This window comes from Lactuca saligna, chromosome 6, assembly GCF_052625555.1.
Source record: "Lactuca saligna cultivar CGN05327 chromosome 6, ASM5262555v1, whole genome shotgun sequence".
Taxonomy (NCBI): Eukaryota; Viridiplantae; Streptophyta; class Magnoliopsida; order Asterales; family Asteraceae; genus Lactuca; species Lactuca saligna.
In genome coordinates, this window is record NC_136422.1 from 32,757,918 (window position 1) to 32,773,744 (window position 15,827).

At 34.6% G+C, this 15,827-nt stretch overlaps 2 protein-coding genes across 2 annotated transcripts; one reads left to right on the forward strand and one right to left on the reverse strand.

The window, feature by feature from the left end:
• Positions 1-6,051: 6,051 nt before the first annotated feature.
• Positions 6,052-7,370, forward strand: LOC145002022 (small ribosomal subunit protein uS12). Its single transcript, XM_078961334.1, has 4 exons — positions 6,052-6,157; positions 6,614-6,769; positions 6,842-6,968; positions 7,054-7,370. Exons 1-4 carry the CDS (start codon positions 6,153-6,155, stop codon positions 7,192-7,194), a joined length of 429 nt encoding a protein of 142 aa, XP_078817460.1. The 5' UTR covers positions 6,052-6,152; the 3' UTR covers positions 7,195-7,370.
• Positions 7,371-7,786: 416 nt separating this feature from the next.
• Positions 7,787-10,078, reverse strand: LOC145001122 (PWWP domain-containing protein 5-like). The gene is made up of 2 exons (XM_078960467.1): positions 9,958-10,078; positions 7,787-9,841 (listed from the first exon to the last, which is right to left on the reverse strand). The coding sequence occupies exon 2, from the start codon at positions 9,825-9,827 to the stop codon at positions 7,947-7,949; it is 1,881 nt and encodes a 626-aa protein (XP_078816593.1). The 5' UTR covers positions 9,828-9,841; positions 9,958-10,078; the 3' UTR covers positions 7,787-7,946.
• Between the last annotated feature and the right edge of the window lie 5,749 nt (positions 10,079-15,827).

The window sequence follows — 15,827 nt, forward strand, 5'->3', positions numbered from 1 at the left end:
ACAATAATTAAACAACAAAGTTGCAAGAGATATATGAATAAGAAGAAGATGGATTGATGTGATAAGATTCTTTGTAAAAAACACATACCCTTTTATTATTACCACAACAATCAACCTTTACATCTTGATTACACCCACATATATACGTACAACAATATTATAACTATCAATTGATAGTTACTAACACCCCTACCCATCACATCGGTTCACAATATACCGATTCAACAAAGGCAATGTTCACAGTCTAACAATAAAACCTATTAAATACTACTTAATTGATATGTACTTGACCAGATTACCCTTGTCTAGCTTATACCTTTCAACACATCTGAGGAACATACTTCACCCAAAATGGTAATCCTTCGTAAGATTAAAACACAAAATGTCCCTTGTAAAAATTTCACATAAATATTATTTGTTAAAGGAAAAAAGAATTACCAATCTAAGAAAGGAAACTATGTAAAATATTAAAAAAAACATACCTCAAAATCCATTCAGAACAAATATAAGGTCCAATTCGAAGATGATCATAAAGTCCTGCTTTTTGCATAGTCTTTAAGAATAAATAAAAGTATTATAATATTCACCATTGCTGATATTAATTGATATGTAACTGAATTATCAAGTTCAAACAATGATTTATCTCAAGGTTTCACTTAGCAACCACATGGTGAATAGATTTTTTCATCAATACAATTTAAACCTTTGATTCATCTGATGTCAGAAATAAGTAAGTAAAAGAGAGTTTTGTAATGAATTGACGTATCACATATGTGCAGATAACAAAAAGAGAAAGCATTTGGTTTTCTTACACTGATTTGAAAGAGTTCATGAGGGCAAAGGCTAACAAAGAAAAGATGGCATGCATCATCATGTAGTACTTCCAATTAATTTCTCTGTCATCTCTATTCCGATTTAAAAGAGTTCAACCAACATCTTTATTTGTCGAAATAATGCCATCAAATAAAAAAATGCATACTTATAAATCAAGAAAACAAAATTAAATGTGTTTACTGGTTAACAAAAAGCACACATTTGATTGAAGTTGTATATGCAGCAAATTGGAAGAAGCGATCAAGGTATATATGACGTGGAAATAAGCCCTAGTCCACCGATTTCAAATTTGGATAAAATTACATCCCTGATTCTTAAATTCAACTAAGGTTAAACAGAATTCAAATTTCAAAATTTATCTCAAAAATCAAGGGATCAGATAGAAAATATGACAGAAAACCAGAAAGAGAATCAATACCAGATTTAATGCACCGTGAGGAATATAATCGGAGGGAATAAGAGATATATTTCAAAAATGATAGTATATAGATTTCACGTATCCAGTTTAGAAAGAGGTTGAAGAAAAAGTGGCGATCCAACTGAAACTGGATGGAGATTGAGTATAAATGATTGATATCGAAGAAAAAGAAAAGGTAACCATAATGAATTCATTTGGAAATACAATCAATTCCTATAATGAAGGCATTTGAGATGAGCGGGTCTTGGAAATTGGCGATTGATAAATAACTTTGGAAAGAATTCATTTCGATAATCCTTGGAATTTAGGAGATGATGTGGTTTTAAGAGGCAGAAAGGGGGCATTTTTGGAACTTCACATAAAAATTATGAGCGGTAAAATTCGCTTTGGGTGGGCTAATTGACTGTCACGTGGCGAAAATGGTTTTATTTATTAGATTAGGGGATCTACACGACAAAACCAATTATTTGATTTGGATCTAAATTTGACCCAAAATCGGTTTTAACCGAATCACAATATAGATTTTAAAAACCATGCTACGATCGAATAGTTGAAACCAATTAATAATCAGCTTGATGAAAAGCCATAAGAAACTCATAAAATTATATTAGAATCACTTAACATATTTTTTGATAAATTCTTGTTAAAAACCAAACCAATTTGAAAGATAAATCAAACTTTTTTGAATACTCCTAAAACTAGTGTTCTAAAAAATATGTCATAATGTCAAAGCGACTCCGAAGTTGTGAAGTGTGACACGTGCTAAGGATGATCAATATTTATCATGAAAAATTATGTCACGATTTATTTTTAGGAAAATCCTAGAATGCCCCAACATTCTATCCTTAAATGCTCGAAATAAAACTATTATGTTATTTTATGTACAATAAAATCATTTTATTTATTGATCATGCCTACAATAATGTTTCGTAACTGGCAAAACCCTTGAAATCCAATTACCTACCATTCATAACATTTTCAAACAACTCAACATGTTATCCTTATATGTACAAAAAAAATCATTATATTATTTTTTATATAATAAAACCATTTTATTTTATAGTTTTGTATGATAAAACTTTTTTATGTTCTCATTTTGTACAATAACTAATTATCTTCCCTTTTATGTTATACCGCTTTTCTCTTCAAAAAAATATAATTGGTAAACTTTTTTATATTCCAAAAATGAATTGCATGTTATAAATAATACAATTTTTTAAACGACAAACTAACTAACTTATTCTTAAATATCATCTATGTCTCCAAAGAGACTTAAACCCATGACTATTTGGTCTTGAACAAAGACTAACCGTAAGACTACTTGATATTGAACAAAGCAAATGTCAGTCTTTATGTGCTTCCTACATTAATGTTGCATACAAATCAATTTCAAGTATACGACATTAAAGATATCACAATAGAAATCAATGACCTTATTGTTAGGGCAATGGAGTTCACAGAGGATATTACAAACCCATGATGTTCCAACGACTGCATTACCATCATATGTTATTCATCTTTGACATTGGAGAGAAAGATAAAGTTCCCAGATGTGATATAACGAGTCACTGGGCAACCCTTCAATCGACATAAAAATAAATAGTCAGACTTATCGAGGAGGATATATGAAGTTGGAGACCATGATCAAGAGTATCTTAAATGTAACACAAGATATGCATCATGGAATGAAAGTGAGCCTCGTAAGGCACAATGATAACAAACTCATAATGGTGAAAGAAGGAGATGATGACAAAAAAAAGGTCCTTAGAATATATAGAAAATAGCCAATGAGTGAAGAGAAATATTGTAGGAGATGGATTACCTAGGAAACCCATGATACCATGATGATTGGTGAATTGCCATTGATTCCATATATGAAGTACAAGTAATAAATAATACAAAATTATAATACAATACCAATTTTTAGTAAGAAATTTACACCACAAGTGACAACAAGATACAAGACAAACATAACACATAACAAAAATAAGAATCAATGAAGCAAACTGTATTTTTCTTCTCTAAAACATATCATATTGGATAGTGTGTAACCGTAGCGATAAGATTCATATTGTTTAAGTAACCAAGTAGTATCTGTAACATCCATAAAATATGACCCAAAAATTTCGTTTTTGATTTAAGTGAAAACAATATTCCAAAACATTATTCATACAATCCAATAAAATAAGTATGCCAAACATCATAAAAATCAAAGTGTGTCCCATAAATAGAATCCATAAGATGTGTACGATGCAGTCAACTCAAGCTCTTCCCCTTGGAACCGGAAGTACCTGAAACATAAACTAAAAATTGTAAGCACAAAGTTTAGTGAGTTCCCCAAATACTGCATACCAACATACATAGCATATAACGGGCCCCACCTGATGAGTATAACAGGCCTTGCCCTAACTCGCATAATGGGCCCCACCCTAACTCGCATAAAGGGCCCTGCCCTAACTCGTATAATGGGTCCCGCCCACATATAAATCCTATAGCAACCATTAACATACATGATAATCATCGGGCCCCACCCATAAACATACAAGCACATACAAATACTAGTGTCACACATACAACGAGTATTCTAATAGGTCATATCATGAGTCGGCATTGGTGTCTTCGACTCGCTATACATTGTGAGGAAACTCACATCGAGTGTTGAATCTCACTGAAGATCACAAGCTACTATCTTGATGACTCCTCGAGCTATCAGTACAAAATAACACCTCATTAACACATGGGTTCTAAACGATACCCAATAATTTAATTTGGGGTAAAATAACCATTTTACCCTTGTCATAAATTGATCCAATACCAAGGTCCAAATCCACAAACCAAAAATCCCAAAACCAATTGTTCCTCTAAGGCCCACTTATGACCCACTTTTCCAAATTGGGCCCAAACCCTCCATATGGGCCTTACCTTAAAGCTCAATAATTTCCTTAGTCCAAATCCTAATTTCAGATGGCATAATAAAGCCCAAAACAATAATGTCCAAAGAAGTAGCCCATCCGAGGCCCAAAAAATGTGAAGCCCAATCACTGAGTACGCTTGGCGTACTCAGCTATACGCTAAGCGTACACATTGCATGGCTTGTACGTTGTGTGTACGAGATTGTACGCCCAACGTACTTACCCATTAAGCCATCTCTCTATTAAGCTCTTAATTCCTTAGTCCAATGGTCCTAATCACATATCTGAGTCGCATTCAACATCTGGAACCATAAAAGTCATTGACTTGGTGGCTTTGCATGCCCCAAATGACCCAAACTCGACATGTAACACTCTACTTCCATAAAATGGACTCAAATTCATGCATGGGTGGGTTTCGACCCCAAAGGTGCTAACTTTAAGGCTTATAATCCTCGAAAACGTCAAGAGGGCAACTCATAACTTATGGTATAGCATCAAGCCACCAAAACTCACTCATGGGACCAAAAGTTAACCAAAATCAAGCTAGAACTAGATCTAAGCTATAATACAACAATTGCAAAGCTTTATACCTTTAATAAGTGCCAAATGATGATGATGTTCTGGATCTTCAAGTTCTCACTCCTCTAATGAAGCTTCAAGACGATCCCTTCCTTCAAAACACTAAAGATACACTAAAAAAATACCTTCCAAGCTCAACAACACCCAATAATGAAGTTAGGGTTTCGTGGAGGTTGCTTAAGGACAAGAGGGAGGCTGGTGGGAAAGATCATTGGGACATAATGCTCTTTAAATGGTGCTCAAACCCTAAATATTAGGGTTTTGGGGTCTAGACACGTACGTCGCGCGTACATGCATAGCATCCGCGTCCCCTTTTCACTAGTACATCCAACGTACATAAGGTGGTACGCCCCACGTACGACACACCTAGAGTCCAAAAATAGTTAAGTCTGATGAGCTCGAGGCCTAAAATCAAAATAAATAAGAGTAAATTACTGAAATCGTCCTTATGGTTTGGTCAAAATTGCATGTTTGGTCCCTAACTTTTCTTTTGCACTCGGATCGTCCCTGTGATTTGATTTTGTTGCGTTTTTCGTCACTATGGTTTGGTCAAAATTGCACGTTTGGTCCCTAACTTTATGTATGTAAATGACGAAAAACACAACAAAATCAAACCACATGGACGATCCGATTGCAAAAGAAAAGTTACGGATCATACGTACAATTTTGACCAAACCATAGGGTTGATTTTAGTAATTTACTCAATAAATAAATAACCAAATTAAATAAGTACCTTAGAGCCATCAGGTCTTACAATATCTCAAAAAAAAAAAAAAAAAACCATAAAAAAGTGGAGAAATTATGCATTTGAACCCCCTTGTTTTTGTGGAATGAATGAGATATTTATCAATTATCATTTATCAAGAGAGAAATATATTATATAAATAAAGAATTTTTTTTTGTACAAAACCATAACATAAAAGGTTTTATTGTACAAAATGTTTTATTTATAAAACACAATGTTTTTTAAGATATATTAGATTTTTTTGAAATCACGATTGGTAATTAACCGACTTTGAAGGGTTTACCGTTTAAAAAGTATTATTATAGACATGATAGATTTTTTTCGATCATTCGAAGATGATATGTGGGATTTTTTTAGGGATTTTTTTCGTTTTGCTTCTTCTTATTTCCTTTTTTTCTAATAGGCCGTAAAAAACATTTAGTTTTTGTTAATTCTTTTTGTTAAAATAACAACAGCTCGGCCCAATTACAAGGCCCAAAAAAGAGGCATTGGTTGGCCCATTCTGGTTCGCACAATCGTCATTAGTCATGACCCACCCATATAAAAACATGATCTCTGCTTCATTCGTCACAAGAAGTAGGGTTTTTATCAAGGCAGCCGCTTCTTCTTCAAGGTCTCGCTCGGAACCTACGCGCCGTCAGCGTTTCACTCAAATCTCGCAAACATGGGGTAAGCACCACCGTCTTTGATCATATCTATCTTCTCCTTCTTCTCTTGAATGTGTTCTGTTTTTGTCAAAATTGTAGTCGTGGATTATATGAGTTCATATACATGATTCCAGTAGTTATTTGCTCATTGAATACTGTTTCGTTGATAACTCAACCGGATACATGAATCAAACACTGTTATAGCTTAAGCAACGTATGAAACAGATTTGGAAGATTACAGTTCGCTATTTTTGTTTATTATTATGATTTGAAATAGTGTTTAGATCTAGTAAGTCGGAAACGAGCTTAGATTTCATATTGATATACATATACGGACTGTGAATACACAGCTTGACATGAGGATACCTCTGCGATGATTAGATATGATGAAAATAGGAAAAGGAATTAAACAATTTGAGAACTGTATATGGTTTTTTTTATGGCGATGGTGTTTGCTTATACTGATCGAAATTTGCAGAAAGACACATGGAATGGGAGCTGGACGCAAGCTGAAGTCACATCGCCGCAGACAAAGATGGGCTGACAAATCATACAAGAAGTCTCACCTTGGTAACGAATGGAAGAAACCATTCGCTGGTTCTTCTCACGCTAAAGGCATCGTCCTTGAGAAAATGTAAATCCTAAATCCCCAAATTCGTCTATTCCTTTCTCAATTCCAAAACCTAAACTTTCTTCATTTTGACAGTGGTATTGAAGCTAAGCAGCCTAACTCTGCTATCCGAAAGTGTGCCAGAGTTCAACTCATCAAGAATGGAAAGAAGATCGCTGCTTTCGTCCCCAATGATGGTTGCTTGAACTACATTGAAGAAAACGTTTGTACCCAATTTTGTTATTTCAATCACACACTTCTGTCAATTCTTTCATGATGTGTATAATTTATGATTGTTTGTTTGACAGGATGAAGTTTTGATTGCTGGATTTGGACGTAAGGGACATGCTGTGGGAGATATTCCCGGAGTTAGGTTCAAGGTGGTGAAGGTTTCAGGGGTTTCACTTTTGGCTCTTTTCAAGGAGAAGAAGGAGAAGCCAAGATCTTAAGTGATATTTCTGAGGAGGTTTTACTGGTGACTTTTGTCTTAGTTTTGATATGTTTGTTGAAGAGTTCAAATGGTATTGTGGTTTTAGATTTGTGTTTGCAGAGGGCAGACGATTTGTTCTTGTTTTGTAATGTGATTTTGGTAAACACAATTTATTTAGATAACTGTTTTTGCCTACTTTTATATTGCTTTCTATTAGTGAATGTGTGTTGCTTTTTTGTGTTTGAATTGTTTGAAATTTTGAATATATTTTATAAAAATATCAAAGTCCAACTTTACCTTAACTTACAAAATAAAGTTTTTCAAATTCTTTTACCAAAGTCTTATTGGTAATTATCTAAACAAAATATCGATAAACAACAAATAAAGGATTGTGATATGTTTAAAATATTTTAACCAAAAAACTTAACCAACACCAAAATGAAATGAAAAATGTTCTTGAGATGTTAAATATTGTAACAGGATATGAAACTTTGTTTGAAAATATAGCATCAGATTTGGTTTATTCAATGACTTTTTTTTTAACAAAAGAAACAACATAAATTTAACAATATTTTTACAAAACTAATCAATTTTCATCTAAAGAAATATGGTTCAAACAAATAGTAAACTAATCATATCCATATTAGCAAATACAAAATCCAACAGGAAGCAATTACTTGTTACTTAAAAAAAAAACACCTCTCTCATGTTATAACCTTAAGGCTACCTAATTATATATAATTTGTAGCTAAAAGTACATTACATTAATTATCAAACGGAATTGCCTTTTCCATTCTTTTTCTTTCCCTTTCTTGTATAGATTTTCCTTGGTGTTGGTGAATAATCAAGTCTGTAACTAATAAGAGAAGGTCCAAAAATACCAAACTTTCCAGCACTACTAAAAGCAGCTTCTGCATTTGTTTTTTCCTCAAACACAACTTTAGCACAACTACTCTTCTTCAACACTTCAGTCTCTGATTCCATCAAACTCCCATACACCCTAAATATCTCATTCAGATTTGTCACCGATGGAATGGAATCCAAATTTGTAAACTTTAGAATCAGTGCAGCAAACTTCTCTTTGCTTGTGGTTTTCAGACTTGAATCACTTATCTCAGATTTGGTTGACACATCATCAGACTTTGTTGACTCCTGAGTTTGGTCAACACGCTTCTCATCAACAGTATTGGAATTGGAATTGGAATCAGAATCGGAATCGGAATCAGAATCCTTAGATACCTGGGACTGGAATTGGGATTCCGATTCAGATTCCTTCTTGGGAATGGGAATCAAAGGCGACAATGATAGTTTTTTAGCAATTCTACAGATGCTGTCACCAACCCCAAAGAGTCTTTTTGGTGTTGGAATCGGAATTGGAGCTGATGGCTTTCTATCTGCAATTCCATTCCGACTTTTTTTGCCACCATCTTTTGTCAGTTTCTTTTTTGGGATCATATCACCATCACCATTACCATTACGCATGCGTTTGTGTTTATGTTTCTGTGAATTCACACTATCAGAACCATTTAACTTTCTTTTTTTAGAAACTTTCTCTTCTTCACTTACAGAAGCTGGTTTTTGTTTTTCATCTTTAACAATCTTCTTATCTTTCAGCTTCCTTTTTTTAGATGAAACCTTTTCATCTGAAGAAGATGGTTTTGCAATTAGAGGAATCTCAGAACAATTCTCTTCTACTTTCTCATCTAATCCATCTAAAAAATAGCGTGTAGAAAATTGATGATACCCTTTCCAACGATAGTATGAGCATAACTGAGTATTAAGTGACAAAACCTGTAATTTGTTGAATCCATCAAACTGTTCTCTAGCTAAATCTTGCACAGATTGAACAACATTAGCAGGTTTGAAAGTGGCAACAGTAGAAAAGCGATCACCACCATTGATTCTACTATCTTCTTTCTTAATTCCAGCATTAACTAATGTTTGGGATTTGATTTTCTCATATACCTCTTTGGACAAGCAAGAACAGGATAATCCAAACTCGATTCGCCTCAAAGCTTCATCCAAAGCACAATCAACAGCATGAAGAAACTTTGTGCTGTTACTTTGGTTCACCATTTTTGAGAAATTCTTCCTAAATGGCTTGATTTTTGACTTCTCATTCCAAGCAAAACTTTGGTCACCAAAATATGCTATGAGAAACCCTTTTTTCTTTGAGTATTTCCTTGCTACATCTGTTGAAGAAGATGGATCAAATATCTGTCCAGGCCACCATGGATAGTTCCTTACCTTTGCCCAAACCAGATCGGAGACCTTATACTCACCTTCCTTTTCCTCATCATTAACTTCTTCTTCTTCTTCTTCTTCCTTTTCCTCATGATTAACTTGTTCTTCTTCCTTTTCCTCGTGATTAACTTCTTCTTCTGCCTTTTCATCTAGATCTTTCTCAACATTTTCTCTTTCATCTCGAGAAACCCTAGAATCATTAACCGAATCATGAGCAACAGTACCACCTCTATCATGATCAGAAGACGGTTTCGTCGTTAGGGTTCCAGTATTCGATTCTAACAATTCATCCCCAACCTCAACCGCAACGTTAACCTCGTTACTCAACGCGACATGACTGTTACTCGGAAGTTCAGCTGAAACAACAGCATCGGAACTCGATTCAATAGTATCAAGGTTCGTAGACATTAATTGACAATAACCTAAAAATCATAAAATGAACGATAAATCTAAAACGAACATATCAACGAATCAATCATAAGAAAAAGCTTGCAAGTAGTGTGTGTCAATAGCTGATAACAGTTGCGATTAAGCATACCTGGTGTGAATCGACGCGCGAAAATCTTCGTTGGGAGATCGAGAGAGTAACAGAGGGGTAGGGCTGCATCCACATTCAACAGTGGAGACTTTCGGACATGGCATTTAAATCAAAGCAATTTTCGGACAAAATTAAATAGTGCATTTGAGTAACTATTTTTATTTTTATTTTTATTTGTAGTATACCGTTGGTTAATATTCAAAGTGTTATTTAAACAGCTTCGTAAATAAATTTTTTTATTGATATCACGTAATTAACAAATAATTAATCAAATATGTTTGAAAATTTATATTGAGAAATAATAGATTAATACAATATTATGACAACTTATTTCAAAAAACGTTTATGATGGGTATTAAAAATTTAAAAGCATATTAATAAATTTGCTAAGACATAGTTGTAAAGAGGCAATAAAAACTCGTTTTCCCAACACAGTGTTTACGCGATTTAGAAAGAGGGTTGAAACTAGTGTTATCTCATTTTATTAAAGGAAAAATGATGCAACGGTACCACCATATATTTTGATTTTATCTTTTCAGTTCCTAAAGTTTTTTTCGTGCTTTTTAAGGAAACAAACTGTTTTTTGTTTGTTCTATTTGGTCACTTTTGACAAAACGAATGGATAACCCGGTTATCCTTTTGACACATATAATGACGGTTCAGTGGAGCAACCCTTTGGTAAGTGGGTGTATGACACCACTTAAGGTTGGCTCACCTTAAATATATATATATAGGTAAAAAAATATATATTTTTTTCTATTTTATACTCATATATCTCCATTCTCCCCACTTAATAAAAAAGTGAAACCTCTTACTCTTTTTTCTATACCATAAAAAATAAATTTCTTCTTTTACCGACTTTCACACCAAGAAAAGTACCCAGAGACACAATCGGCTAGTCACCAGAAGCTGCTCCAATCGGCCATAAACGATATAGTGGATCCCGATTAACTTTCGGTCTGGATCTGCCACTAGACACATAGGCATTAACTTTAGTTTTGGTTCATAGTCATTGATTTTATATATTTGTATTAATTCTTTTCACTTTAGAAATAAAAAAATAAAAAAATATATGTGTAACATCCCAAAATAAGGTACAATTATCATTCTTGAATCTTTCCTTTTTATGTAAAAATCAATCCCTTAATATGATAGGTTGGCAAGTCAGTAAGTGGGGCATACGCATGAGTACGCGCATCGTACTCATGCACCATGCAAATTGTGGAGGTCACCTAGTACGTTGGGCGTACTAGGCTCATATGCAAAACCATGGTATTTTCTTTGGTCCCTATATAAAGAATATTATGGTCTCATTTCTAGGCACCCTTATCAGCCTCCAACCCTCTCTAAAACCCTAATTTCGTTTTGTGTAGCGTGAGTGTGTGTTTTTGCAAGTTTTGAGTGGTTCTTGACTCTTGTAGAAGAAAAAGAAGGTTATAAAATAAGAAGAAGGTGTCATCCAGCTTAGAGATCAAAAAACTCCCCACCTTTGTGCATCATTTTTAGGTATAAACTTTATACCTTGGCTAGTGTTCTTATAGATCTATTTAGTGTAAGATTCATGAGTTTAAGTCCCTAAGTTTGGACCTTTTGAATATTGAGACTCCTCGTAGAGTTTAAGATGTCCTTTCATGTATCTTAAGGCACCTAGGTTAATAAAAATGCTTGCTTGATCTTTCTTTTGACCTCATGCATGAGTAAAGTACTTTAGAATGGGTGAAATGGTGTTCTAGCCTCTCCTAGACATGCAAAGGCTTAAAGTCGATGCCTTTATGGAATAAGAAGTCTTAAATTAGTCAAATATATGGATGGAATGGTTGTCTTAACTCTTAACGGATTAAGACCCCAAAAGTGAGGAAATAGAAGTCTATAGAGTATGTTGTGCGTACTCACAGCTACACGCAACATAGTCTGGAGGATCCCCATCGAGTGCTTAGTCTGATGGTATGCCCATCGTACTCGTTGGGTGTTGACTTTTGTTGACTTTGACTTTTGGTCAAAGTTTAGGGTTTTGGACCTAAGGAGGGGGAAAATGGTCTTTTTTGCCCCTATAAGGATTAACTGTTGACCTTGGACTTGTGAGTGGTTCGGACCTTAATTTTAATTAAGGTTAATTATTTTGTTAACTAGGCAGAGTCTAGATCTGGCACTTCGGGTGCTAAATTTTCGTGTCATCACTATTAGGTGAGTCTCATCAATTACTCTTACTTGCGTGGAAGGATAGTTGTAATATTATGACCAGTTAGGTCTAGTTGTTATGTTATGCTATGCTATATTATGTGTTGATATGATGTTTGTTGTAACTGGGGCTACTGACAGCCAACTGGGGGTTGTAGATAACCTCTTGAGCATGTTGTTAGGTCACCGGGATTACTGATAGTCCTAGTATCACACCCCCGAACCAGACGGCGGAAACGTTCAGGAGCTGTTGTGACTCAATTGAATACCATCACAATGAATATACATGAAACATATCATCTTTCGTCACCAACATTTGAATATTACAACTGATAGAGTTTACATCCATTACATTGTCTCAAAATATTACATTCCCAAAAATAAATTGTTCAGTTCGTTAATAGATAAACTGCAAGCCATCACTGAGTACATTTTCCTTTGATTCACTGGTTACCTGAGAAAACAAGTATTTTGAAAAAAAAAGTCAACATGTGAAATGTTGGTGAGTTCATAAGCGATATTTAGGAAAACAATGTTTTGTATCATTTTGAAAACCACCAGAAAATCCGATATTTTCTGAAAAGAAAAGCTTTTGAAAACATTTGTGAAGATCCATAGGTATGCTTGTTTGTTTCTATATTTGTAAAAATTGTTCATTAAACTTGTATACATTTCGAAACCGTATGTATTGAAAAACCCTAGGAAAGCCCGATGTTTTCCTACTTCTTTGAATTCCATGAAGTTAAAAATAAAACCATTGTAACGCGTGAAGTCATTAATTCCATGCGACGTCGGATTATTTTTGCGCATGCTTAATTGCTATAAACAGCGTTACACAAACGACCAGTTTATAACTATACTAACGATCCCGTAGGCGTCGTCCGTACTAATCACGTTATCCAACCGCCCTGACTCCGAGTAATCCCACATCCGAAGAGAAAGAGGACACGAAGACCCCGATGTCTCCATTAACCGGTTGGGGATTAAAAAAAAAAAAAAAGGGTACGAGGGGCCCTTGACCCGCCTCGCATGAAATACCGACTTTACTAGCAATACCATAGGACCCTTGGGGACCAATGGTATAAAATCCATTGAAAGTCCTTTTACGCTGTGTTAGATCATGTAAGACCCAACAACTCGTAAGGTAGAAGTCTTCGGGCCTTAAGATCAGGTCATTGGGCTAGCTAGGCCCAACAAACAAGATTTTACACTTTGGGGCCCAAAGATGGTGCGTAGATGTCTGTGCACTCTCACATGTATATTGAATTACCAAATGTTTTCGTGTATGAATCGAGTTATTGTCGTGTTAGTATTTTCGGATTGTTATTGATTCGAGACCGAATCAATTCGTTTAACAACGATTTTTGGTATTGTTGTGTATGGTATTACGTAGGTAGTCGCGGTTCCAATATTTGATCAAGTTGCGTGCATTGAATTAGCCTTGAAAGTTTTCTGTTTTCAGCCCCTCATTGTTTGTAAAATTTACTCTTTTCAACCCTCTAATTAAATAATTTTCCGGTTTGGTCCTTAAATCATTTTTCTTGACATTTTACACCAAAAATTATTGAAATTAATATTTTTCAGCATATTTTTCATTGAAAACAGTTTAAGTCCCTGAAATTGCAGTTTTCTCGGTTATAGCCCCTCTTTTTCGCAGTTTTTACAATTTTGGCCCAAATTGGAAATTTTTTGCAACTTTGGTCCTTTTTAAATTGGAAAAGCATTTTAAACCTTTGAAAAGTACTTGGAACCTTAGTAGTCCACTGTTTTACAGAAAAACACAGTTTTGGCCCTCCAAAACAGAAAATTTTGCATAATGGGCCCTATTGGGCCGAAATTGTCATTTTTAGCCCATTAAGCTTGAAATTTATATTTTTAATCCTCCAAATGAGTATATTTTCAGAAAATATTTCATTGAAACTGTTTTGACACTCCTCATCCATCAGAATTCGTGATATGACATTTTGGGCCCTTTAACTTTATATTTTTATCATTTTATGTCCAAAAATTGAGTTTTTAGTCCAAATAAAATGTTATTAAGCCATTTAGCTATTTTTCTTGGAACACTTTGCATGTAGAAATATACTTGATGCTAGTATCATTAATCATAAAGTATATCTCGGTTTTTAGGGGTTTTAAGGCTAGATCCAACATTATAACACACAAAAACACACATATAAGCATAGAAATCATACAAGGCATACAAAACATATATAGATCTACACTTTCACTTGTATTCCCCCCCCCCCCACAAAACTCATAAAAACAGAAAATAGGGGGTATGAAGCTCACCTTAGGGTGTGGTTTCGGTTTTGGAGGAGAAATGGAAGAAAGTTTGGTGATTTTTCGGCCCTATCACCCTTTGATGAAGATCTCGGCCTTGAGGTGTTTCTAGGATACAAGATCATGATTTCTCATGAGTTAAGAAGAGATTTTTGATAGATCAAGGAACCTAGATCATAGAATTTAGTATAACCTTACCTTGGAGGGTGATTTTTGTGAAAAATCTCCTTGGATTGCCCTTATTTCTTGAAAATTTTATGAAGAGGGGGGAGGTGTTCTTGGAGAGTGTTTGATATGTAAGGAGTGATGAAAGTGTGTGTGTGTGGGTGCTTTCGGCCGAGGTCAAGAAGAAAGAGGAGAGAAATGGTTGAGTTGACATTCATAGATGTATGTTGGTCCATGCATGGAAGTATGTTGGACATAAGTGAGGTGGCATGAAGAAGTCAACTCCTCACCACTTCTTCTTGGGCTTGGGCCTTGGGCCGAGAATCTTGAAGGAAAAGGAAAATTTGGGCTTTTTGCCCCTAAGCCCAATATTAGAGTTAGTTTGGGTGAGTTTTACCATAAAAGAATATAGTATGATTTTTACATATTTGTTGGACTAGTTTAGGTTATTCACGGATCAAGCTTTTAATTCATTTCATTCTAGGCCCAATATGGCCCAAAATGTTGAAATAAATGAATGTGGGTCCAATTAGAGCCCATTTAAGGTTCTAAGCCCATGATAGTCAAATTGGAAGCTTATTGGTCCATTGAGTCCAATAAGGAACTCCTAGTCCAAAATGGACCTAAACAAGAACTTCTAGGGTTTCTAATTGCTTGTTGACTATTTGTAGTACTTGTATGATATATTTGATTGAAATTTTTGATGTCATATAATAAGCATCACACATGCTCTTAAGTTTTTGATTCAACATTTTACTTAAGTATAGAGATTACAAGACACAAAATTTCTAGTTGTGACACCTAGGGTTGTTGATAACATATAGCTGTTTGTTTTACGTTGTGATGTATGTGGTATCTTGGGAAACTCATTAAACTTTGTGCTTACAGTTCTTGATTTGTATGTGGCAGATACTTTGCATGACCGCAGGAAGGCGAATGTCTGATTGTACACATGTACTGGGAATTTATTACTGGGACATGATCCTTTGTACTCTGATAACTATGGCACTTATGTTTTGAAATAATTTGTAATTGATCTGGTTGTAAAACTCCGTTTTTTTTAAATTTGAAAATTTGAAAATTTTGTACAATTTGGTATCAAAGCCCTGGTTTGAGGGATTTGGATGAACCTTTGGCTGATTCCAAACTCAAACTGAGGGCTTGAACATTTTAAGAATTTAACAAGGAATGAAGACTTTTTATAAGAGGAAATCCAGAGAAGCAGTGTGTACAATCGACCAACG